Source organism: Euleptes europaea, chromosome 5, assembly GCF_029931775.1.
Source record: "Euleptes europaea isolate rEulEur1 chromosome 5, rEulEur1.hap1, whole genome shotgun sequence".
In the NCBI taxonomy this organism is placed as follows: Eukaryota; Metazoa; Chordata; class Lepidosauria; order Squamata; family Sphaerodactylidae; genus Euleptes; species Euleptes europaea.
In genome coordinates this window covers 53,200,835-53,227,725 of record NC_079316.1, presented here as the reverse complement: position 1 = coordinate 53,227,725, position 26,891 = coordinate 53,200,835, and the positions used below count along the sequence as shown (strand labels likewise).

The following is a 26,891-nucleotide window of genomic DNA, read 5'->3' as shown; positions in this document are numbered from 1 at the left end:
CATTATCACAGCCCCTCGAAAATACTTGGACCTGTCTGAAGTCACATTTTCATATTGTTTGAATCTTGCCAGAAAACTAGGTTTGGAACTGGGTGCATTGGATAAAAGAGCCCAAACAAGCCTCTTCTATGAAAGATGAGACCATTTATGTCCAATTTTGTGCTTGTTTATACAACTGACCATAGAACACAGTACACATGTTGTTACCAATAAAGGCAACAATGGTCTCAGTTGCAGTATTTTACCTTCCCCACCCTTAACCATGTCAGAAATGCTACAATTCCTGACAGCCACATAGCCAGTCTTACTATGCCCCTCTACATATTTTTTTTTAAGTAGTAGTATATAAACTTTAGCAACAGTGGCTTGGCTCTGAGAACAGTTTGGCTAGCCAAGCTGTAAAACCAATTAACATGTTAACTGAGAGGGGATAGGCAGGTGAATTGTAGATGTGAGGATTAAGTAGCCTGCCTAGTCTTCTGATAAGATAAGCTGCGCCAGTTTGTTTCCTCTTGTGGACAGCGATCTACTTCCTGTTCAAGTAACAATCTCAGATCAGTACAGTCAAATGTGTCATGCTAGCCAGGTAGTCTCAAAGTGAACCAAGTTTGCATCAAATTATAGAGGCTGGTCTTTAATGTAGCAAGATGAGATGACCCCAAGCATGCTATAACTTGAGTTCCAACTACTCCCACATCCAAGTCTCTCATATAGTTTTTGTATTATCCTTTCACTGGTAACTTGGAGTACTTCTCCTTTGAGACGACTCTGTAACTAGCACTCCAACTATTACACTTTACAGAGCTGCATGAATGAAGAGCTGTATGAATGAAAATAAGGGTTAATGCCTGAGTCGCTGCGCAAATGTGACTTCAGCCCATGCCTACTATCCCTAATCTGAGCTGCCTCAGACAGAACCTTCCCATCTTAAATTTATTAATCACGACACGCTGAAAGCATCTGGCGTGGTCCATCCAAAAGCAGTAGACACTTGTGCTGAAGATTCTCCCATCTGCACACATTGGGGAAGAAGACAGTAGAAGGCATTAGTAATCCATATTATTATTGTCCACACTAGTTACACAGACTGAATGCTAGCTGGACTGTAGGAGAGGGTAGGAGATCAGCCTTCAGTGGGCCACCAAGCATATAAGTGATGGGGTTAAACCCTGATTTGGTGTTTGATATGAGTTTATGCAAGGCTTACAAGTAAACAAAAGTGATGTTATTTAGTAATTTTAATCCTACCCTTCCTCCAAGGAGTACAAGGTGGCTTATGTGGTTTTTCTCATTTTCCTTTCCTCATTTTAGCCTCATAACCCTCTGAGGTACATGTGGCTGAGAGAGCATGACTGGCCCAAGTCATCCAGCAAACTTGGATCTCCAATGCCCTAACCATTACTCCAAACTGGCTCTCATTTATGTAAGACAGTTTGGCTCAAAACTTTAGTCTGATTGATCTTGTTTCCTGCTAGTTTGTCTTTTGACTAAGTACATCCATTCCATCATCTCAGAACTAAAGGGGGTGCTCTCTTGATTGTGCTAAGTGCTGAACCCTTATTAGGGATGGCTCCTGCTAAAGTCATTAATTGTGCCTTGGCTTTAGCAAGTAGCATTAGTGTTAAATAAAGTTTTAATTAACTTTTATCTGTTTTCCATGTTTAGTTAGTTGCAAATATTTCTGTTGTTACACCTGATTTAAAATACTCCCAGCATTTTGCCTGGTATTTCTACTTCTCTTATTCCTTCTATGCCTTAAAGCACTGCTGTTCTTCCCCAAGCAGGTGGCAGTATAATATCTAAAGGAGTGGTTTGAAAGAAGCTGGACAATTTATGGTCTCTAGAAATAAAAGGAATGTAGGCTCTGAGAGACCATTTTCCTATCCTGTAACTAACCCATAACCTGTTTCTGAGAGATCAACTCCAGTCAAACTTATGTTCCAAGGTCCAAGGTATGAATGTACACCTACTACATTAAAATATGCTTCATATATCATAGGCCCTCAAATTTCTGCTAGAAACTTTACATCTTTTGTTGAATAATAAATGTGTGATGTTGAATATCTTGGTAACTAATCTGGGATTCTTCATTCCAAAATGTAACGTACAAGCGACCAGGACTTTAAGTGATCCAGTACTGTAGGCTGATCCAGGATGGTGCAGGGAGTTTATCGATTGTGAGATTTGTGACCGCTACAGAAGGCGTGACAGGAAGCCATTAGCCTTGCTGCCTGCTGTGTACATCAAAGCAAGTCCACAGCATATTCCTGACAGTTGGATTGAAACCTGAAAGTGAAATGAAGTCACTAGAGGAACCCAGGCCATGCTGGTGCTATTCCCAAAAAAACATGTCATTTTTAAAAAGCTGCAGACAAAAAAGGTTCTTGGTTTCTCTTTAGAGGTAGTCAGTTTAGTATGACAGCCAGTTCCAGAGTTCTAGAATTTCTTGCCCCTTGCCAAAAACCAGGCATCTCGCAAATGTTAAAACAAATCACTGTTGCACCAGAATAGCCTTATGCTAAAGCTCGCATGCGCAGAGAAAGGGCTGGGAGGTTCGGCTCCCTCTTGGCCAGGCCCAATGAAAGGTCACATCAGCAATTGTTCTGTTGAAAACAGCAATCATGTTATTGAGACAGAGCAAGCAGCAGATAGCTAAGGCATGGTCACATTTCATAGAGTCATCTCCAATTTTCTAAAAGAACCAGGGAATACTTTGATGTAGTCCAGCGTGCATTCAGCCCAAGTCATGTTTCAGTCATCACTTTCAAAGTTCATTAGCCCAAGGAAAAAAATATCAAAATAAACTCATTCGCTAGGTAACTACTGTTACTCTTATTGCAAATCTTATTTATAGTGAGGCATCAACAGTGATCCCCCAGAAGATAAAGTAGATTATGTTTTAAAAAGTGACAGATTTTTTTCCTGTGGACTAATTCAAAACAATCACGTATGCTACCTGCCACTATAATTGGCTCCTACAGAACATACCTAGCCACTGCACAAAAGATTTCACCATTGACATGATGCTCTTGATGTCCCAGACATACGAGTACATATCATAGAGGATTGTCCTGTTGGCACAGTTGGAAAGGCGAGTGAACATGCCCATCACCAAGTTACACATCTCTTCAAACTTGGTGGCTCGAGCACGCCATTCTTCAATCTAACGAAAGAGACAAAGATCAACACCACATTCCAAACACAGGATTTCTCCTCAAGAAGGTTCATGCAGACTAGACTACCATAGCTGTATTTCTACTAATGGATGGGAAATGAAGCTCTCAGCTATACTTCTGTATCTAGAGTGGCAGAACAGCAGCTCATTGGCTAAGACCACCCTTGTCTAGTCTTCAAACAAAGATACTTTCCACAACGTAAGACAACCACCACAACCCTGTGTATATGTATGTTAATTCCACAGATTGGGATTTCCTATAAGGTTGCCAAATACACTCTTAGTGGTACTGCGCTACTGAACAGGAAATATGCAAACCTACTGAAGGAAGACAAAGCAGTCACTTACCTTTTCTGAGTCCTTTCCTTTACAATTTACACTGACAACACTGCTATTTGCTCTGAGCCACTGGAACTCTCGTAGCATTTGTGCCCCTTTGGGCCCATGTTCATATGGGAGGTAGAAGAGGTCAGCAAGTAACTGTAGATCTTCTAAAGTCACTGGCTCTACTGCATACAAAGGCTTCTCATGGGGACCAGGAACAAACTGCTCCTTGTTGGTCTGCTCATCTGTCTGCATAGGTGCAATATCACTGCCACAATCATCCTGCATGGACATCTCTGGAGATTTTGATTCAGCTATGCTTTCCTTATCAGTATCCATTGGTTTTAATTCCTCTGACATTTTTGCTTCAGCAATATCAGTCAATATTTGATTGATGTTTTTGTCTGCATCTTCTTGCTTTTCTACCACCATATCCATTGGCTCATCATCCAACTGCTTCTTCTCCTCTTCCTCTTTGACCAGAGTTGGGGGCTCACTGCTCAGCGCAGCTCCTTGGCTCATTATGGGCTCTTGGTACACTGTAGTAACCACGGTGGTAGAATTTAAAGAGGATGGTGCAACCAGTGGAACATCTACCACACTTGTTTTAGCTCCACTGTGGGCCACTTGCCTACCTGTGAGCACAAAATATATATATATATAGCGTCATGTATTTTTCCTACATGTAGAATATGCTCCATTTTATAAACAAAGCGTACTAGTATGTGCAGAGATCGTGGAAAAATAGACACTTGCATTTTCAGTGTGACTAGACCCAGCAATCCCCTCACAACAAGACTGCAGATCTCTCCCCGCCCCACAGTCTCTTCTACTCAGGAAAGAAGACTACTGGGTTCTGGGACCTGTTTGAAGTAATAATTATAGTTGAAGTAATAATTATGGTTGTCAGACATTATGGAATCTCAGCTACAACTGTACAAAATATTTTAGCAGTTCCTTTTGAAGACTTAGAACTTTTTCTTATTCACACTGATGTTTCAGTTCTAGGAAAACCAAAGAAATCTTACTCACTGCTGTATTGATGAGGTACTGCAAATTCTTGCAGCCACTCTGTTAATGACAACTTCAAGGCCATCTGTGGGCTATAGAGAACATCTGTTTCAATATCTTCATCACTCCCTTCATTCTCCAGTTTAATCTGGATTGAAACAGTACTGTCTTCAGTGTCAGCTGCACAGAATTTTAAGAAAACAGAATATTAACTGACAAATAAGTTTCAAGTTCCCAATGCTCTTGAATTGAGGGAGGGAAATTATAACACCAAACATTCAGCTCCTTAACCTAAAAACAATACAGGGAATGAGAACAGTTCATATACTTGGTTCTTTCACTCCTGCTTTCTTACGTATTACAGATTATCTTTTTAAATTCTGAAATGAACACTTTCTATCTATGTACATGTTGCAGACCTTTCCCATAAAACTTGGGACTTTAGGCTTGGCAAAGCTGGTAAGGATATTTAGCTATTTTGCGACATTCTCCCCAATGCCTGTAAAGAGCTATAGAAAGCCTTCAGTTTCTACACCGCAGTCATCACTGCTGTCTAAAAAAATACAACAGCTAATTGTCTCTTGACATCTACGAAGATGCCTCTGTGTGAAAAGCGATCAAATCACATTTCCTGAACGAAGTCATGGAGCAAAAAGAAACGAGAATTTAACTTCTGGAGGGAAGGACGTTTCTAGAAGCACTTTTCATAATGTAGTAGAGGAGTCAGGTCTCACGCTAGCCAACTTACTCATCACAACATCTTTCCTCACTCCATTCATGTTGGATTTATACCAGGTTGCGAGGGTATGAATAGCAACAAAGTTGGCTTCAAATTCACAGTTGGGATTAGTCAGGACACCCTTTAAACGTGGGATGAGTTCTGTTGATCGACCTTTATATGGTCCAAGAAACAGTCTTTTCTGATCATAATCATTAGCATGAATGTTGTCCCAGATCACTGGAGCTCTGCGAATTATTTTTGAAACCTCTTCAATGGACTCTACTGGAATGTCTTTAGATACCACTTTGGGACCTAAAATATAATTGAATAATGAAGAACTCAGATTATGCTTGTGGAATATTCATACAGCAGCTTGATAAAGTTTAACCAGTGTACTAAAACATTATATAAAATTACTGAGCTAAACCAAGATTCAGTGTTAATTTGAACTGGAAAAAGAGCCACATTACCTGTCCATAATACATCGATCCCAGGTAACAGCTTTTCTCCTACTGTTCGTAAATAAGGAGACTGAGCAACATTGGGATAGCAGAAAGTACCACAATATTCTGGAAAAAAGAAGAGTAAAACAAGGTATCAGCATAATCTATATAAAAACTGAAACCAAGAATAGTCAAAACCTTTAACATTAGTAGGTGGCATTGCAAGAGGATTGCAATTGTTCCTGTTAGTTTTTATAACTTCGTTTATTTTGCAATGATGGACATATTTATCTAAAGCATGAACAAAAATAAGTATCACAAAAAGCTCTATGGAGTGGGCCTTCCACAAGCATCCATCTATTCACTTTATGATCTGCCTTTGCTGAGATTAAAGGTGGATTACAGTTATAAAAAACACAATACAGTATAGTGCACACCATGAACAATGCCACAACACTGGATCATACAAATTAAACAATGAAACAGAACCAGTATAAACTGGATTTCACAATAACAGAACCAAGATCCAATAACCTGGAATTTCAGTTATAAGATTCTGAAGTACAGTTTAATAAATGAGCAAGCAGTTTGAAGGGGAGGGAAAAGGCTGCCTGTAATTGTATTACCGTATATAGCAGGTGCCCTCCTGTAGAATTTCATTTTCCTATATCCCTGTGCTCTCTATGCAAATACTCCTAGAACAGTTTCCATTGCATACATTCTGCAAAGTGTGGGAGCCTGTCTTATCAGGCAGGCTGTTCCTCAAGGTGGTGGGGCTTCTGTATTTAAAGGCATCAGTTACATTGTACACTGTTGCAATGAAGTGCATTGCTTAGATTAATTTTTTTTTGATGCCTATAAATTCTGGCTGACAACAATCAATAAATAGGATCTTTTGTTCAAACTGAACAGATGAATCTAAATTGGTTCTAATGGAATCCATAAGGTTTCTTGACAATGTCAGCCACTTCTTAGATTTCAAAAAGATCCTCTTCTGTTTGCATCTTGAGGGTGCTAGGAAGACTTCAGCAATTAAAGGCTGGTGGGACAGTAATCAGCTAGCTAATGTGATTTCAGGGTGCTAGAGCTGCTCCTAGTTGGGGTGTCTTGACTGCATCCTTTCTTCCTGCTCCCTGTATTAAAGGGACAACTGCCTAGAAACAGTATGGCTGATAGATCTTTGAACATGCCTTCTCTTTTCTGTAGTTTAGTCCATCTTTCTGCAAATCTTTATAGTAGTCCTTGAAAAGTGTATCATTTTGTCCTGTCAGATTTATTCCCAAATATTTAATTGTATATTCTGTAATCTTTCTGATATTATCTTCTTGTTACGTTAAGGAACTCAGCAAATGGGTTGCCAATCTCCCGGACTGGTCATGGCAACCCCAACAGATGCGTGCCACCACCTTTCCAGACATGAAGGCCAGCCCGAATCGCCACAGGAAGGGCTCCTATCCAGTCCCGCGAAACAGGCAGCCAAGGAACCACCGCCAGGTCAACCCCTCCTGTGAACTAGAGGGAATCCATTTTCCTGTGCGCCCGTTCCAGCAGAAGCCATCTCGCAGAGAACTGTCAAGCACGTAATCACCAATACCCACCCATCTCCCCGCATCATCTGCATGATTGATGGCCCATCGGAAAGCATTGAGATAGCAGTAACGGAGGATCGCTCACCCGGCTATGTAAAGCGACCCACCCCAGACCCAGCTGTACGTGTCTTTGTTCCAGCTCGTTAATCCCATCTACGAATGACTCCAGGAATTGCGCAAATCAGTAGGAGTAGAATAGTTTGTCTCAATTGCCCTTTTGCCCCACCCCTGCAGCCATTAGTAATATTGTCACCTTTGCTCACATAGGGAACCACCCGGGTAATCCAATCAGCCCCCACCCCTGAGAGAGTATAACTGGGGTCTCCATAGTCCATACGCTACCTTAGGTCTTCCTCTTACATACTTGCTGTCACTCTGTTGGTTTGGGTCTTGCGCAGCCTGACCACACTCCCCTCCCGCCTCGCTGGTCGAGTCCCGGGAACCCCTCTTCTTCTCCTCACTTTCTCAGTATCTTAGCCCATGGAACCCCAGACGTCTCTGCTTCTGGACCAGGTGCAGTATTACCCGTCTTCAGAGGGCCTGCCACATTGGCAAACATCTCTATACTACTCTTTAATTCCTAGGCTCTCTGTGTTGGTGCGTGCACGCTATTGAGTGTCTGTGTACATACGAGCAACAAGTAAAATCCTTGAAAAACTAAAACCATTGACTCCACTTATTCTTTGAATCACGGTTTGGACTCCCGTAGACACAGGTTAGATCCTGCAGGTTGTACCCATTGCTGGTTACTGATTCGCTAATTCCCCATATAAATATTTATAACCGAGCATTTTGGCTAAGAATTTGTCCTTTTCCTGTTGATTTTATAACCTGAGAAAGCGCCATATTCTTGAATTCGCTCAGTTATATACTGCATTGACATCTGAGGAACTGAAATTGTCAACACTACATCATCTGCAGAGCTCTTCATCTTAAACTCTTCCCCGGCTGCTTTCAACCCTTTAATTCTGGGATCTTGTCTGGTCTAGGTAGCTAGTCTCAAGGCAAGAATGAATAGAAATGGTGATAAAGGGCATTTTTGATGTGTTCCTTTTCCAATGTGGAATCCTTCAGCTAGGACTCCATTTATTAATATCACTGAATGTTATTTTGTATAGATTCCTTGTATCCAGTTCATGAATCTTGAACAGCATTTTAAATTTTCTAGAGTTTTCAATAGAAATGGCCAAGAAATATTATCAAATGCCTTTTCAACATCGAAAAACATCAACACTGCTTTCTTCTCTTTTCACAAATTCTATTGCATTAATTTCAAAATGAACATTATCTTTCATAAATCTCTTTGGTAAAGAAACCAGTCTAATCAGTGTGTATTAGTTTAGGTATGCATCTTCTTAACCTGTATGCCATTACTGAACTGAACATTTTGTAGTCCACATTCAGTAATGAAATAGGTCTATAGGATTGTGGTAGTGTTGGGTCATTACTCTTTATATATCACTGTTATGTTTTTTTTGCTATGGTGATGGCAATAATTTCTCTTTATTTATTTTGTTCATAACTTTCTGCAAAGGTAATATTAGATTTTCTTCCTGGCATTTATAATACATTTCTGTTAATCCATCTGGACCTGGAACTTGGTCTTTTCATTTTCTGTATTGCTTGATATCTCTTGGATAGTAATCATTTGGTTTAGTATATCCCTGTGTTCTGATGTGAACTTCTCCATTTGTATTCTTTTTATATAGTCCTCCATTCCTTCTTCATACTTTGAGTTGCTTTCCAAAAAAAAGAGGGCAAATTGCTCCTGAATCTCTTCTTCTAGATGAGTAATTGGGCCATCTTTCTTCACTCTCGTTATCACTCTTTTTTCAATCCTTTTCCTTCGACAACGTGCTAGATATCTTCCAGGTTTATTCGCTTGTTCGAAATACTTTACAGATTTTAATTTTTCCTGTATTTCTTCAGTTTCATACAGATCCAGTTGAAGTATTAGTTTTTCATCTCCTTTAAAGTTGCCTTATCTTGATTCTGTCTGTTATTTTCTCAACTTGTTCCAACTCTTCTTTTTTTTAGAAGCTACAGCTATTAAATTCCCTCTCATATATGCCTTACTGGTTTCCTAAAAAGTTGCTGTGGGAATGCCTGCCATATTGTTTAATCTAAAAAATTCTTCAAGATCCTTTTTGCATTTTTGCTATACCATCCTGTAATAAAATTATCATTCAATCTCCACCTTCTTCTTCTGGCTGTTGCTTGTTTTCATATTACTTCTAGTGGATTATAATCCGCAAATGTCTTTGGAATTATCTTCATGCTCTCTAGGTTAAGGACTAAAGTCTTCGATATCCAGCACATATCAATCCTTGAATATGTTTGACGTCTATCTAGAAAAAAGTATAGTCTCTAACCTTCAGGTTCTCTTCCCTCTCTCATGTTCCATTCAGTGAAGATTTCCCCTCTCCCTCCTCTCTGAACTCAGGTTTGTTTCAACTAGGCATACTCAATGCATTGAAGTCCTGAGTTAAGTTGGTGCAACTCCCTAAGTAACTCAACACCATGATCACACAACCTGGCAAGACTGAACGTAGGACACAGTTATTGGACATTTGACTAGCTCAACACTTTAGATGAACAACAGCCACTAAATTTACTCCAAAGGGCATCACAAATACTAACTTGCTAGATCTTGGCAAAAGAGAATGGCTGGGATCCAGAGAAACCCAAGCACAGCTCAAGGAACTAGATCTTTGCTGCTTTCACCTTATTTGCTGCAACCTTTCGTACACATACCCTTCCCCTCCAAACCAATTCCTGTATATTAGGGAATCCTTAGAATAACACAGGATGTGGCTCAGGGGGCTGCAATGGGAAAGAAATCCACAGAAGTCACCCCAAATGGGCTGCAGCAAAGAAGTGGTTCTGCATGTTCTGTTACAGCTGTTCTCTGCATCCAAGCCAATATGTACAAATTGTTGTGCTGAGGATGTTCAGATAAGATCAGAGACAAATAGTAAGGAAAGAATTACATTTGCAAAATATTCTCGCCTCTCGTTCCAAAACTTCTTTAAAATTCAGAGTTGCCAGTGCCCATAGCTCTCTGAACAGTCTTCATTAGAGCATCTTTTTGTAGAAAATTGATAGAAAATTAGCAAGAGGGCTAATAAGGATGGGGTGACCAGCTGGGACTTATATAGCCTCAGGAGGTGGGGAGGAAGAAACAGAGTGGAGCCTGGGACAAGGGGGTAGGACTTGTGCTATAAATTAGGGCTGTAGTCAAGGCCAGGGTGTAGAGGGCTGTCAGAGCTGCCTCAAGTAAGACAGGCTCTGCAGCTGGGCAAGGAGGGGAAAACCCATCACGGATTCCAGCTTGCTCTGATTCTGAGGGCAAAAGGCTCAAGCCCAGGGGGACAGGGGGAACCCTAAGGACACAACGGACTCGTCGTCAGAGGGGTTCAGCCTCCCCCTCATAAGCACACCATGGACCTGCTGCAACGAAAGGGCGTCCAAGAGGGGCCCTACAATATGTATGATCTTACTGTGTAATTTCTGCATTGTTTAACATATTATGTTAATATTTATGCTTTATTTCAGCGTTTGTTTCAGATTTCTGCTTTGTTTCAGATATCAACAATCCAAATCCTATTACACTGCTTATCTTCTTGACCGTATTGACTTACACTCTGTAATCAGCCTTGGGTTTCAGTGAGAAAGGTGAACTATAAATAACGTAAATAAATAAAATTAAATATGTGGCATACGCACATCAAATTACAGTGATAGCCAGCTACCATGAAACATATGCTGAATGCTGACCAAAAGGCTAGCACATACAATATCCTCTACTCATGAAAAAGCTGAATGAAAAAAGATACAAAATACCAAAATAAATGTAAAAAACCAAGAATACCAATTTCATAACATTTTGTTGCAGCATAATCAATCTATTCAATGGGCCAAAGCTTCCTTCCACCGGAAAAAAAACCCTGCCTATTTATCAATAGTTATCAGTTTTTGAAAGAGAGCATGTTCTACAAGTGTTTTCAAATGTGAGAGGAAAAAATGAAATACAGCGACTGGTTGTAACCCACAAGCTCAGAACATTTCCTGGGCAACTCACTGCTTAATAAGGTTTATCTATTCCTGTATCCAGAGACCTGAAGGGGGGGTCAGAAGGCTTAAAAAAAGAACCTTTAGGATCTTCTTCCTTTCCAGGACATTAAAGGCCTCTTGTTCTAGAGGAGGGGCTAGTGAACCCACTATCCACGCAACTGCCATTCTACCACTAGAGGCAGAGCAGACGTGGCTCCTTCCTGCTTTGCTGTCAGGACACTGAAGATCTCTCATCCTGGAGGAGAGGCAAAAACATTCACTTTGCAACATGGGGTGACTAGTATTGGGAAAGGGGGGGAGAATATATAATTTGCTTGTTTTACTGTAAACCACTTTGAGCAATATGGAAAACCAAAATAGATATTTAACTAACAGTTGAATTAGGTATCTTTATTTTCTTACCTGTGGGACAGAAAAGGAATGTTTGTGGCTCTCCTAGATACTGATAGATTTCATTAGTGATTGAAATTTGGGCATGGGCAAAAGAGCTGAATACTTCTTTGTCTGCTGCACACATATTGTGATCAATATCATCAAACAACAGTGCAAAAGACCTGCAACCGAACTGAGAAACCTACCAGAGAAAGGAAAAATAGTACAAGTTTACCAGGGAGAAGAGCAACACACCCCAAAAGCTGAATTAGTACAAAATTACCAAGTACTCTTTGAGACTATTTATGTATGGCTGTGATCACACACTGTTCACTATTCAATGTGGAAACTAAAGAACACATCAGAGTACCCCACAAAGGACTGGATCCTACCCATTTTCTGCCTACCCAAGACAGATGGGTGGTCTCTTGCACCTCAAAACAGACTATAGCAGGAATTATATGACCCATATGGGGAAAAAAACATGGAAGAGAGGAAACGGATCAGCAGGAAAGCTGGCAAAATTCAAGCCTTTAGACTACTACCACTAAAACAATTAATCATTAAACATTCTATGCCCAGTGTAGAATGCTAATATAAAATGTTTCTTCCTTTTGAGAAGACTAAATGAAAGAAGAGTAAAAAGCCTCTTGCCAGATAACAGCTTGGATCACAGAAGTCCCTCCTGCAAAGACCTTGGGGGGGGGGGGGAATATTCACATATCCTGCTGAAGGATCCTCCAACCCTCAGGCATCACTTTTTAGCAAATGTAAAGGGCAATAGCTTAAAGGGGTGGTGCACACTATATGCATGCTGGAGCACTGAATTAGTAGGGCAGGCCAAGCTGGGAAAAATAAAAGACAGTTTTTGTGGTGAAGGGCTCTCTGAATTTGCCCCTTAAAAAGAAGCGTGTGTTTTTATACCCTGATTATCTCTACCTTTAAGGAGTCTCAAACTGGCTTACAATCACCTCCCCTTCCTCTCCCCACAACAGACACCTTGTGAGGTAGGTGGGGCTGAAAGTCCAGCGTGAACTGTGACTAGCCCAAGGTCACCCAGGAGGTTTCAAGTGTAGGAGTAGGGAAACCAACCCATTCACCAGATTAGAGTCCGCCACTCATGTGGAGGAATGGGGAATCAAACCCATTTCTCCAGTTTAGAATCCACCGCTTTTAACCACTACACCGCGCTGGCTCTCTTTACCATCCTGCTGGCCCTCTCAATATATGCAAGCTCATGCAAGAGGCATAGCATCCTTGCTCTCTCTATACGCACACTAGTAGCAAGTCATTACAAAAAATCAAGGCAAAAATGCCCCTTAACCTTTTCATTGCAAAACTATTATCTACCTTATGTACCTGCTTGAGAGCCAGCATGGTATAGTGGTTAAAAGTGGTGGTTTGGAGCAGTGGAATCTGATCTGAAGAACCAGGTTTGATTCCCCACTTCTCCACATGAGCGACAGAGGCTAATCTGGTGAACCGGGTTGGTTTCCCCACTCCTACACACAAAGCTAGCTGGGTGACCTTGGGCTAGTCACAGTTCTATTAAGAGCTCTCTCAGCCCCACCTATCTCACAGGGCATCTGTTGTGGGAGGGGAAGGGAAAGTGATTGTAATCCGGTTTGATTTTCCCTTAAGTGGTAGAGGAAGTCGGCATATAAAAAACAGCTGGAAAGTGACATGGAACGTGAAAACACATCCTCCAGTTTCTACTTTAGCACACCCTCCCACAGGGCTGCCTCATCCAAAATGAGAGTAAAGTGGGGGCAGGGGAGTCATGAGACAAAGGAAAAGTGGTAGATTAAAGCAGGAAGTACCTTGGGGGAGGAAGCCCCTTCTAGGTTTTTTTCTACTCAGCACCCCTTTATGAAAACCTGTCATGGCTACAGATTTTGCTGTGTGCCAAAAGGGAAGTAGTGTGTGAATGCTTCTAGAAGTGATGGAAATCTGTGTGGTTGCCATGGACTCTGTAGGGGTGTCTGTTACTGCATTTGTTAGTCTAACAGAAAACATTACTATATTGTTAAGTAACGTTAACAGCAGTAGTCTTTTTAGTAGCAGTGCAGGATGCAGGATAAGGCTATTTAGATCTCTTACTCATATCAAATAAGGTAAATAAGACCAAGTTTATGACTAGCTGCTATCAGAATGTAAGAAAGTGTTGCAAATAAATGAATACCTGATCCAGCTTGCGTTTCAGTGTGGATACTTCTTTGGGGTTTGAGAAGGTGATATCAAGTCCAGGAGATATAGCATAGATAAACTCTATCCCATACTCTTGAGCAGCTGCTATCAGAGTCATGAGCTGCTCTAAAAATCAAAGCCAACAATTTTAGCCAGTCAACAGTGGACAAGTTAAGCTGTTTCATTAGTTAATATATTCATGTTTTTCCCTTTATTTACAGTCGACACATTTTAAGTAAAGAAGGCCTGTGATTTACTTCACATATCTTATCAAAACAAGTAAACAATAAGAACAATCCTGTGCATTGTGCACATATATAGAAGAATCCTTATGGAAAATTTCAATAGAGTGGCATTTACTTTCACTTCCAAAGAAAGCGCAACTAAAATAGCACTAGAAAATAGAATGGGTCTAGGATAATTTTAATAATTTATTCAGAAAGGGTGTCTGACAGAGCACTGTAAGACACTCCATTTGAAATATTTAAATGGGCATTCCTGAAATGCAAATGATTATAAAATGATTGAAGATACAGGCTAATTTGGCTTTCATATTACAACTTGCCTGGGGAAGAGAATAAATTTATTTTTGAGTGAGCTGGACTGATTCAGCTTACCTTCTGTGCAAGTTGGGCCCCTAAACATTAAAAAAAATTACTTATGCTTAGCCCACCGCCAAGGTAACTTTCAGTACTCCTCCATGAATGTCTGAGCAGGTTAATTTTTGCAACTAAAGCTCTCTAATTTGTTTTATGAAGACAATCACAGCACCTGTTATATTATGCACAGTCTTGTACCTGAGATTCTGCATCCAACTGAATCAGTTTGACTGTCTACACTAATTTATTTATACCATGGCCTGCATACCCAAAGTCTGAGTCATTTGGAATCAAATTAATTTTGGAATCAAATGTAATTCATACTTTGATTTGCTGACTTAAGTGACAAAATGAAAAATGCTCTTTGGATATAGTTTACGGACGCTAAGCCATTTCATGAGTTAAAACATGCTTCTGTTTCTATACATGTATCCCTAAAAGTCGGTCTCACTGAATTCAATGGGACTTAGCGGCATCACTGCAACCTAACATCATCCTACCCATCTCAGGTATCTGAAGAAGTGAGCTGTGGCTCACGAAAGCTCATACCCTGCCAGAAAATATTTTTGTTAGTCTTTAAGGTGCTACTGGACTCTTGCTCTTTTCTACTACTGCAGACAGACTAACACGGCTACCCACTGTGAACTACCCATCCAGGTAAGTGTACAAAGAAATGCAGTATGGCTGCATTCCTATCCACACTTACCTGGGAGTGAGCACTACTAAAAACCATAGGACATTTTCCAACTGAACATGCAAAGGAATGAATGCCAGTTCAAACAAAAGTGCAATGTGTGCACCTTCGACCTGTAGAAAGAAAAGGACTGCTTGTTTGAAATTAATTCCAGATATAAACATTAAATAATTTCTCATTTTTAGTGAGCCACCTCATATAAGAACAGCTGTTTACACACCATTAAGAATAGAACATGAGAGGCTTAAAAATTAACTCTTATCCGCATGTGCAAGCAAACAAATATTTTGTGTGCTAGAACTTTACAGACATTTGCAAGGCTGCATCCAACATTATCAACTTCATTGGAATTTTTGCCAATCATGGTTAGTTCTAAACTACTTTGGAACTATGGTGAGAAGTGTGTTTTGTCAACTGTAGTTAGAGCTAATCCCAGCTGAAGATGAAAAGATGCCCCAACTAGCACAAAAATTAAAAAGGAGGAATTTGCACACAAGCTGAAAAGAGTAAATAGGATACAATCCACTGGACTCTTCCATTGACCTAACCATGGTTCTAAGGTTGGCAGCAGGTATCCAAGAATACAGATGCTACAGCACTGTGCTCTCACCCCCACCTTGGAAAAAACAAGAGCCCTATGGGCCATGTGTGCTTTCTTTCTCCATGACACAAAGGAGATTGGCATAAAATGTGACATTCATTTATTCTCAGCCTTGGGGACTTTTGTTACCAGGTCATTTTAGATTTTCACCTCTAGAGGTATCAAGTACTGCATCCTTAACCGAAAGCAACAATTCAGTTTATCACTTTAGTGATAAAACTTTAGTTTATCATCTAAATTAGCATTTATTGAACAACTTTTTTGCAAATACAATAAAGCTAGTTACCAGCTTCCTCCACAGAGTACATTTCTCGCCAAAACATCCTGTGCTTGTAATCGTCTTTTGGAGCATAGAGGTATGTATTTAATCCCCATTTCTGCAGTCTGCAGAGCAAACACAAAACATGCCACTAGGTGAATATTCTGTACGTCAACATTTGCACAACTGCACAGCAATACATCCACCTATGGAACACTGGAACAGACTGATAATCTAAAACAATCCACTAACATGTTTTCTGGCACCCTACTTCCCAATCGCTTCCATACACCTTCCTTATCCCTTCCTTATCCCCTTGCAAGATTTCCTCTCTTTGACCTGGTTATAATCCCTCATTTTCTACACTTTATCATCATTTTCACATTCCTTTCTTCCCCTTTCTCTGCTCTCCATCTGCCCTTCACCCCACTTCATGCCATGTCTCCATTTGGCTTTGATGTCCGCTCTAGGTAGTGGGAGGTTAGAGTGGTGGCAGAAGAGCTGCCTTCTACAAAGTCTAGGCAGAAGTGCAGCTTAAAAGAGTTACAAGTGCCTGAGCTCACAGCTAGGCTTCTTATATCTTCATGAGGGATATCTGTTTGCTTGAAACTACTTTACCATAACATCTGCTCTAGTCTTATAAAGCCTAATGTGGAGCCTCCCAACATTTTATTACTGGCCCAAGGAAGTAACTCTGCTGAGACAACCACTACCCTTTCTCAAATTTCCAAATGTGCTCACAAGCCCACCAAGACTGGGGACCCTCAATCTAGAAAAACCAAGCATAGCAAACATATAAAAATGTTACAATATAGAGATAAGTATTAAAGAAATCAATGAAGAAGAGCTGGTTTTTATATGTCAACTTTCTCTACCTATTTAGCTTAGACTGTTTTATGAATTCCTAGAAATTGTATCTGCTGGTTGTTTTTGCATGTGTGGCTTGCTATCTTAGTGTTTGGAAAATATAGTGTACAAGCTACCTTGAAGATAGGAGAGAGACTCCAATGTAACCCCTTCTGTGAATTCCACCCCATTCACCAGGGTTCTTTGGATCCAAACCAATATTTAGTAGGACGAAAGTTTAGAAAAAAAATTTGGAGCATGATTTAGGAACCTTAAATGTAGGGTCCAGCTATGAACAGTTGATGGGATAGTCTGCAGAAATTTCTGTTCCTTTTACTATTGCATGTCACAAATTGAAGCAACTATGTTGGTAACGGAGGATAAGAACTGCTCAACTTAGTAATGCATCAACACTGTATTTAATGGATACCGTATACAACTAATTGTGCTGTAGATCGCTGCAGAACACACATTATGGTACATACCGTCTAAAAAGCTCCTTCCTCTGTTCCATAACCCAAGGCCTTCCATAAAATCCTGTGGAAAATAAGTTCCAAATATTAAGCTTTCATGTGTCAAAGTTCTTAGGCACAATAAAATGTTTTATTATTTTCAGTGTAAGGAAAAAGCCTGCTAAATTCTAGAATACAAACTTTAAACACATTTTCATTTATAGAAACATATAATAAAATCTGTTCACAGCTATGAAAAGAATACATTTTAAACAAACCAAGTAGCATTTGAGTGATGTACTAACAGTGATTCAATCCAAGGTTGAGCTACAGCAAAGCAATTTTCATTCTATGAATTTCTTAGGCAACTTTAAGAGACAATGAAAACAGAACAAGTTAAACTACAAGTAGGACAAAGTATCTGCCTAAAGCTGCATTTACCTGGCCTGCAACACAAAGGCAGGCCTGAATATATAAGTTTTTCTTTTCTTTTACAAGGTGTCTGAATCTTCACACACAACTTTTAAGTATAGAGATAATTTAAGAGATTAACTGCTTTTCCTGACTAGTTGTTTGTATTCCTGTAAGCAGCCCTAAGGCACAGAATTTTTTTCTATGGAGTTGTTACAGCTCCCCCCACCCCCAGATACTAGCCAGTGGGAGAAAGAAGATGTTGAAACAGTCATTTTGGAAATTGCAGACACAGGATCAAAAGGAATAGGAAATTTATACCCACAAAAAGCTAGGATAACAGGATTTGGGGTTGTGTGTATACGGATGCTAGGTGAGGTATAAGATTAAGGTCTTGTGTGCTTGATGAATTATTGAATTTGAGCTGCATGGGATCACAGATCTCCAAGGCAAACATATGTGAGTAGGAGGGATTGGTTACAGTCAGTGTGGTGGTATGACAGTTCCAGTGTCTGGAGTGTATATTATATCTTCAAAAGAATTGCTATCTAAAACGTTTGCAGCCACTAATCCAAGCAAACCATCACAGCAGTTTTCAATGAAACACTGGTTCCAAGGTACAACTTGAATACATGGTCTTATCTAAGCACTGAAGAAGAGTTGGTTTTTATATGCCGACTTTCTCTGCCACTTAAAGCAGAACCAAACCGGCTAACAATCACCTTCCCTTCCCCACAACAGACACCCTGTGAGGTAGATGGGGCTGAGAGAGCATGACTTGCCCAAGGTCACCCAGTTGGCTTCGTGTGTAAGAGTGGGGAAACAAATCCAGTTCACCAGATTAGCCCAGCCGCTCATGTGGAGGAGAGGGGAATTAAACCCGGTTCTCCAGATCAGACTCCACCGCTCCAAACCACTGCTCTTAACCACTACACCATGATGGCCCTCACATCATCCACCATTTATAAGATGCTTACACCTCCTTTGTACTGCTAGGATATCATGTTACAGAAAAGCATGTGAAAAGACGGAGCTAGATACTAGCATTTCTATATTCAGACTGCAGAACTACTACAATGGCCAGAAACCTTGAAATCCTCTCCTTGAGAGATTTAAACCATTATCAATACAGAGTAGAGCACAATACAATTTAAAGCCAAAAGAACAGGCAACCATTTTGCATCTGGGATTCTGAAATCAAAGGAACGATAGTATCAAACCTAGCCATGTGTACATTTATATCAGTGGTCCTCTCTTGTTTAAAATATGTATTTGGCCACTTTGATTACTGAAAACCAGTTCAGCATGAGTTCCTGCTTCGCCTTTCCATTCTGACCTTCCTGGCTTAAGGGAATCTGGTTCCCACTCCTGCCATCTATATCTGTGGTAGACAATTTACAGCACATGTGCTGAATAGTGGCATGCCAGACCATTCTGCTCATCATACAGGGCCAGTTCCCCACTGGAGCAACTGAGGCAAAGTCCTGAAGTGGTAGAAGGCAAGGAGCACAGCTTATGCCCATCACCAACTCCTGATACAGTCACCAGCTGGATCCATATCCTGAGGCACTGGTAGTACTGCTGAGGCATGGCTTGCTCCCAGTCTGCCCAAATACACCCCTCATCTCACTCCCTTTTTGTTTATTAGCACCCTCACAGGCAGATACTACATATTTCAACACTTAGTCAAAATATTTTCTTTCAAACACCTTTTTAAACCCCATACCTTCTGCAATGTCGTTACTTAAACCTTCATCTCTAATCAGAATATATAATTGCATTTACTCAGATTAAACTCCTATCCGATACTCCACTGTGATTTTATTCCTGCCACACCAAATTCTTTAATTATGCAAGTGGTGTGTATTGGTTGCCATTCTGATCATTCAACTGAATTCTTTATCCTGTATCTTGCCAGCTTTTGCTGCTTTGTGTATGTTTAGAGATAAAACGCCTTTAAAACAACATACAGACATAAATTTCAAAGAAGCAAATTAAACAAGCAGCGCTGACACACTCTTATGAAATACCAAAGAATATATAAGCATCTACTTTTAAGAAAATTGACAATATCGAAGATTCGTCTTTTCCACTGCTACACAGAAATCCCAACAATTAGCAGCGTAGGAAGCTGCTATGTTCACCTTTGGTTGCTCAAGCTAACAATACTATCAAGCTATCAGTTTTCCTCACAAGCTAATCTCTTCAGTAACAATGGATTTGTTTGTGCGAACATTCCAGTCTAGCTGGGCTTTAGTACAAGGGCCAATACAATTACCATAAAGTGTCCTGCACTCCTAGCCTTTAGCAGTTTTTAGACCCCAAAAAAAGTATTCTGCAAATCACACATAAAGTGATTGATAAAGAAACCTGATTTCACTCCTGACTGCATCTGCTAGTTTAGCTTCTTAAACCAAATGTTCCACACAAAGTTGGTACCATTACTATCAGAGTCACAAATGCAAAACACTTCACACAATCTAGCAGGCAAGAAACCTCCTGTCCCACATTCAGACCTTACCAAGACTTTTTGCACAGCGGACACATACTTAATAGGCCCTGGGAATGATATGATGGCACAGCAAACTCGCTGAAGCTAATCACGTATGAGTTTGGTCACTCGAATGATACAAGGTTTCTTGCAAGTATATGCTTCCCAAGTTCCATAAAAGGCAGGATACAAAAGTAACCAAACTTGCATAATTATCCCAGCAAAACAATGTAAATAATGTTAGTTGCTGCACGGGGGGTGGGGGGTGGGGAGATCACAGATGATCACTATGATGTTTAATCTATTCTCCTGAACAACTAAACCTCCAAACGTCACATGAGAACATAATACAAGAAAGGCAACCAGTATAGATCACTTCTGTTGAAAGAATCCCCACTAATCCTGCCGAAGGCAACAAAAGGTGAAAACGAACCTGTTGCCTTTATCAAGCATCTTGTTCATTTACAAAGAACAGTTAACTGCACCACCAAAGAACGGTAGAGTTATGCTAAAGTAGGTAAAATGTCTTCGACACTCCACAGACGTACTTCTTGGCACCCGACACGCTATTAACGCTTTAGCCCCCAACATCCTTGCGAGAGAAAGAACTGGGTGTGCAGAGAGCTTAAAACCAGCCCCAGCTTAAATTCAGCAAGTTTTCAGAGCATCTCAAGGGATTCGTTAAACGGACACCTCCGCCTATTCGACACGACGGCGCCAACCTCCAGGTTTCACTGCCAGGGAGGAGTCTGACCGTACACAAAGGGGGGGACGGGGGGAGGGGTGATCGGGAGGAAGGAAATAGGCAGGCATCGCTTTGTTGTTCCAGCTCTCCGCCGCCTCGCTCTATACTCTCTCTCCCTCCCCCACCCCGGTTTCCTCCGTTTCCTTTACCTTCCACGACGCCACAAAGGAACCGCCGCGCCCCTCTGCTGCCCGCCGCTACGGCGCCGCTCTCGAGATCCGTGTCTGGGCTTGCTGGGTCTGGCCTGGTGGGGGGTACCTCGCTGGGGGCGGCGGCGGCGGCGGCAGGCCCGGGGCTCGGCCCGGGCGCGCCCTGGACCTCCCCGCGCGGCTCCTCGACCTGCACCATCGCAGTCAGGGCCGCAGCAGGACTCCCTCCCGCCGCCATTGCCCCCTCTGCTACTCTAACCGTAACAGGCTGCGCTTGCGCGGGGAAAACCAGCCCCAGCCGGTCCGAGCCGGAACCAACCGCTCGGCCGCCAACCAGGGCCGCTGTTACTGATCACGCGCGGCTCCGCCTCCTTCGCCACGCGCCAGCCAAAAACCTCGGGAAGGCGAAGGAGCGAGCCGTTGAACAACCCGGCTGCTTCAGGGAACGAATTGACTGGGCGAAGAAAAGGGAGGGGGAAGGGAAGTTTAAAAACGTGCCCACTGCGCAAGCGCCAGAAGCGTAAAGGTGATAAACTGCGCATGTCCTGCGGGGGTCGGCGGGGTGGAACCTACATATAAGCATGCGCAGAATTGGCGTCTGACCCTACTGCGCATGCGAAAAGTTATTGGCCTCGTCCCGCCATGTTTATGCGCGTGCGCAGTTTCGCGCAGGCTTCTGAGACGGCTACTGCGCAAGCGATGGGGGAAATAAACAAGGCGGTGGGTGTAACTGCGCAAGCGCTGAAATAAACGGTAAAATAGGTCCCTGTAGCACTGCGCATGTGTAAGAAAAGGAAGCGGCTTCCTCCCCCGCCTCCCGTCGACTTTTGGGCACATTGCAATCGTACGGAAGAGAAAGGAGGAGGAGCTGTCTGAGGTCTGACCCATTTCCCCAAGTTCCTTGCCACGCCTCTGAGTCCGTTGCTTAGCAACATTAGAGGCTTTTGCGTGGTCAGGACCTGTTGGTCCTCGCCAAGCTGGAGGGTGAGCGCTGATAGGCCCTTTCATAAGGAATGTCTAAGCTGAGAGATGAGGCGGTTGCCTTTTGTATTCGCCACACCGTTAACTGTACGGCCACTGGGCGAGTGCAATGAGCGGGTAATCTTGCACCGGTGATGTGTGCCACGACTTTGCCTACTGTACGTTAGTAAAGGCCTGTCTCTTCACGGGAAGATGCATAGTTAACAGTTCTCGTAATCTATGCGAGGTGTAATGCCTGAACATATTCTTGTTTTAGGTGTTTAGGGTTACCAAGTCTTGATTTTAGAAAATGTTTAGGCACTATGGATAGCCAAGCCTCAATCTAGCGAGTGGGAGAGGAGCCAGAGGAGAATTAGGTACGTTAATGGACCAAACCTAGGTGATCTACAACTTTACAAGATTCTTCACATCCCAGTACAAAGAATGGTTGCACTAATAACTGGTAAGAAAATGCTGGTTAGTTGGCAACCCTTTCTGGGAAAGGATGCCACTTCACAATTAACTGGTTATTGCTCATTTGCATATAGAATAACTCTTTGGTACTATTCGGTGGCAGTCAGTGGGAAGTCTAGCTTCTTTTGAATACCAAATATGCTAGGATCATATTACCAGGTCAAAATAACAATTTAGGTCTAGGCTTAGCAATATTTTAGTGCCTCTGTAAGCAATCTGAAAAGTAGAAATTAAGCAAGTGAAACTTATAATTCACCTTATCTCCATGTCTGGAAAACACTCTGCTGAATTTCTGTGCTGTCAAAGGCACTGCAGCAAGGCCAGTAAAAATAAGAGGCAACTTTATTTTTAGCAACATCTCTATATTAGCACCAGCCACTGTTCATGACAGATGGCTCCCATTCTTGGTAAAATCAGGGCTCTTCAAAGTTTGGCATCTTTATTGTCTGGTGTCTGTCTTAAATCATGACAATCTGCAGTACAGAAATTGAAGCTCCTGACCACTGACATTTCAGCTTTCTGCTTAGTCCCCAGTATGCATGTCAGCAGGGGCTTCTACAGGTGCCAACCTGCAAATGGTCAAAATCAACAACTGCCCATACATGCGCTTTCTCTGTTGTGGCTCCCATTTTATGGAATGGTCTGCCCAAGGATGACAGGAAATCTCCCACTCTCCTGGCTTTCCACAAACTATGCAAAGCTGAATTATTCAAGAGGGCTTTTCTGCAAAGGTAATAGGGTTACACTGTACAAAATAGTTCACAAACATACTTAGATAAATGATTAGAGAGTGGTCTATACTGCTATGTATAGCTTACTGAAGTAGGTTTCCTATTATTTAAGAGGCGGAATCTTCATGGTGTGGCTTTTCCATTTTTGGTCACCAGAGGGCACTGGGTTTATAAATTAAAATTCTGGCTGCATGGTTGTATCTTTGCATCCTTTGCAACATCCCTCCCACCTTCTGACTGGAATAAAAAACCTCAGATCTCCATTTCTACTCCTGTCTGACAAAGGGAGCTTTGACTCTCGAAAGCTTATACCCTGAAACTCTTGTTGGACTCAATGCACTTAGAAAGATATAACTCTGCTTTTAGATGACACTGTTGGTGGGCAGGAACGTTCACATGGTTTAAGAATGATGGTACAGATCAGTGGTTCCCAAAGTGGGCAGTACCACCCCCTGGGGGGCGGTGAGATTACCTAGGGGGGCACTAAGAGGCAAGGGGGCAGCAGGGGAGCGCTAGAGGCGGGGGCCTTCACTAATTCTTGTTCACTAATTTGTTGTTCACTAATTTACAGTAGATCGAGCTATGGCACCATGCTGGCAAATTTGATGGGAACTATCAGAATTCCCTCCCCCAGACTTTGAAGAGCTGGTACCACTGAATCAAATTCATCAGTTTTGTTGAATAAATTTCAGCTAGTCAGATCTCAGAAGCTAAGCAGGGTCAGCCCTGGTTAGTATTTGGATGGGAGACCACCAAGGAATACCAGGGTTGCTGTTCAGAAGGCGGCACTGGCAAACCACCTCTGTTAGCCTCTTGCCATGAAAACCCCCAAAAGGGGTCGCCATAAGTCGGCTGCGACTTGACGGCACTTTACACACACACACACAAAATGTTTTAATCTGATTTTGAATAGATGTGCAATTAATTGTTATTGTTTTGAAATTTTATTGTTCTTATCTTCTTTAGTGCATCATGCAAACCCCTATTTTTAATCATGCTTTCTATACGATAGGGTAGGGAACGCTGGGGTTGAATTTGTGGAACCAAGGGGGCGGTGGCCCGAAAAGTTTGGGAACCACTGGTATAGATGAAGGGGGAAAGACTGGTTGCATAGCTTGGGTCTTTTTGCTATGGATTGTTAATATTTGTAATTCTTAGTGGTGGCTGGGTAGCTGCTGCAGTATTTCAAATGTCACAACTGCTTTGCTCATCTTGAAATAATTCCCCCAATATTTCTTTCAATTTCAAGATGCTTTAATTAGTTTGGTTTCTTTGCCTTTATACACAAGAGTATCCTTATACAGATCACTGCAATTGACATCCTTTTTCTTTGACTAGTAGGCCAGCTTTCGAACATTTTATTACATAACCTCTTAGCCATAAGGACTACCCCATTTCCTGCTAGTCTATCAAAGGAAAGCTATGGGACTAGATACTGAGTTGAGCTATTATTATGGTCTCCCATTTTAGGATTCTGAAGCCTCGCAATCCCTTTATCAGCTTGTTTGTGGATGATTCATAATTATTTATTTACTTCATTTTCTCCCTTGCAGGGATTGAAAAGATTTATATAATTCTCTCCTCCATTCTATCCTCGCAACAACCCTGTGAGGTAGGTTAGGTTGAGTGTGTGTGCCTGAACCACAAATTAGTCAAATGCTAACTGTGTCATCTTCAGAAAGAAGCATGTTGCACTAGCGTATATTTTAGTAGTAGGAAATATAAACTGAACCTGTGTAACTGAGAAGAGGTAAACTGAGATATTGCTTTGATGTTTTAGTACTATTGTAATTTTCAGAGGCAGGTTGTAAGAGCTGTAATGAAAGAGTGATTGGTAGTTCCATCATTCATAATGTTTGGTTAAAGAACAACTTCCCCCTCCCCCCGCCCGACACAAAATGTATCCATAACTTAAGCATAAGTGATATTGCTCAATGGCTAAGATAGCCAGAGTTGGCTTGGACAATTATAATGTGGTACCTGATTAGCAGAGCCTGATACCACACAAGACAAACTCTGAACATCATTGCAAGGTTTACTCACTACCCTAGCCAATGATATAGTAACAGTTGCTTCCTCTCCTTTGTTTGTGGACACAAGACCTCCAGCAGCTTTCAAGGGAGATTCAATTTATGTAGAATCCATAGAGATGAACAGAAGCAAAAAAGCTGCACTTGTCAAGATAGACTTCAGATCCTATTTGCATTGGAGAGTCTGAAGATCTTCTACTGACATCTAGGAATTAACAAATCAGAAATTCCCATGTGATGTGGAGGCTGCACATATGAAGATGTGGTCTCCACTAGTTTCAACTCTGAGGAAATGGGAGGGTATTGCTGCTTATCTAAATTCAGCACCAACTTGTCACTACGAGAGGAGCACAGGAAAACAAATAGCAGCAGAGGCCATGGTATTAGTGCATAGCCACTGTGGTTGCATTTTATTGTCATATTTGATCTTTGTTATTATACAAAATATACAGAGTTGAAAATGCAAAGCGGATAGCAGAGCCTGATGTGCCCCACTAGTGTGGTCAGACTGGGCAGTTTGGTCCCCAGCCAAGTGACTGTAGTGAGAACACAGGTAGAAAGAGATGCAGCTGGCATTTGGGTGAGGAAGGGAGCAGCAGACAGCATCAGGGATCTAGTTCCCTGTTGAAGGCAATCCCGTCCACATGGGGACTGCTTTCAGATTAAGAGAAGCAACAAACAGCATGGAAACAGATTGAAACCATAAACAGTCTGTGAGAAGGTAAGAGATGAGTTGGGACATGAGCTTTGCAGCGTTGAGGCATGATCTAGATAGAACCACCATGATAGGAAGGAGCACCTAATGCCAAATGGAAAGATTACACCCTCTTTCTTTATTTCAATTATTTTAGGATAACCTAATTCTGTAATCATCCATGAATGTATATTGAAAATCCCACTGGGGGTGGGGAAGTCTAGCCAGCCTGATTGTACATGCAACAGTTTTGCTTAAAGGGTGTCAAGGGGGCAAATCTGCATTAGAAGTGATGTTGTGTATGCAATTCAAGACAGACTTCTCACTATAAAATCCCCTAGGATTATATTCTCAGAAAGGTAATAGAAGCCCTTGTCTCAACCCAAGGGTGTATGGTTTGGACTGGTGGGAGGCTTCATTATGCATGGTGGGGAAACTTATTGGGTATTCCTCTTCTGTTTCTATCTGTCCAGCATTGTTTCCGGTGGGCCTAAGGCTGACTCTGACCCTAGGCACTGGGAAAAGTAGAAAAGTCTATTTCAGGGGAGCTGGCTGTAGGAATGCATGTAGAAGATGCACAGTTTATCTTCAGTTAAAGGATCTCAGGTAGCAGGGCTGGGGGGCAGCAGAAACTGTGCCTGTAAATTTGGGGATGATAAGCCAGGGATCCATTCAACTCAGGACTGCCTAACTAAGTTTAAAGACAGCTCCTTGTGTTGGGCCCATTAGCACCACCTCTCAACTTGTTAAGTGAAACTTTGAGACTAGGCTTTTCTAGAAAATGCAGGAGAGGCTAGATTCTAGTTTCCATTCTGCCTGCTACCTAGTGCTTTCCTAGTTCTGTTTACAGCACTTCCCA

At 41.7% G+C, this 26,891-nt stretch overlaps 1 protein-coding gene across 1 annotated transcript in view; it reads right to left on the bottom strand.

Annotated features, from left to right (window-relative positions):
* OGA (O-GlcNAcase) overlaps positions 1–21,446 on the bottom strand; it is a 32,058-nt gene extending 10,612 nt beyond the window's left edge. Inside the window, exons 1-10 of the mRNA XM_056849428.1 lie at positions 21,144–21,446; positions 17,381–17,432; positions 16,077–16,174; positions 13,892–14,022; positions 11,740–11,911; positions 5,702–5,800; positions 5,259–5,543; positions 4,532–4,690; positions 3,524–4,134; positions 2,989–3,163 (exon numbers count right to left, since the gene is read on the bottom strand). Of these exons, the coding sequence (XP_056705406.1) occupies positions 2,989–3,163; positions 3,524–4,134; positions 4,532–4,690; positions 5,259–5,543; positions 5,702–5,800; positions 11,740–11,911; positions 13,892–14,022; positions 16,077–16,174; positions 17,381–17,432; positions 21,144–21,381 (2,020 nt within the window). The 5' untranslated portion in view covers positions 21,382–21,446. The remainder of the gene's footprint in view (positions 1–2,988; positions 3,164–3,523; positions 4,135–4,531; positions 4,691–5,258; positions 5,544–5,701; positions 5,801–11,739; positions 11,912–13,891; positions 14,023–16,076; positions 16,175–17,380; positions 17,433–21,143) is intronic.
* Between the last annotated feature and the right edge of the window lie 5,445 nt (positions 21,447–26,891).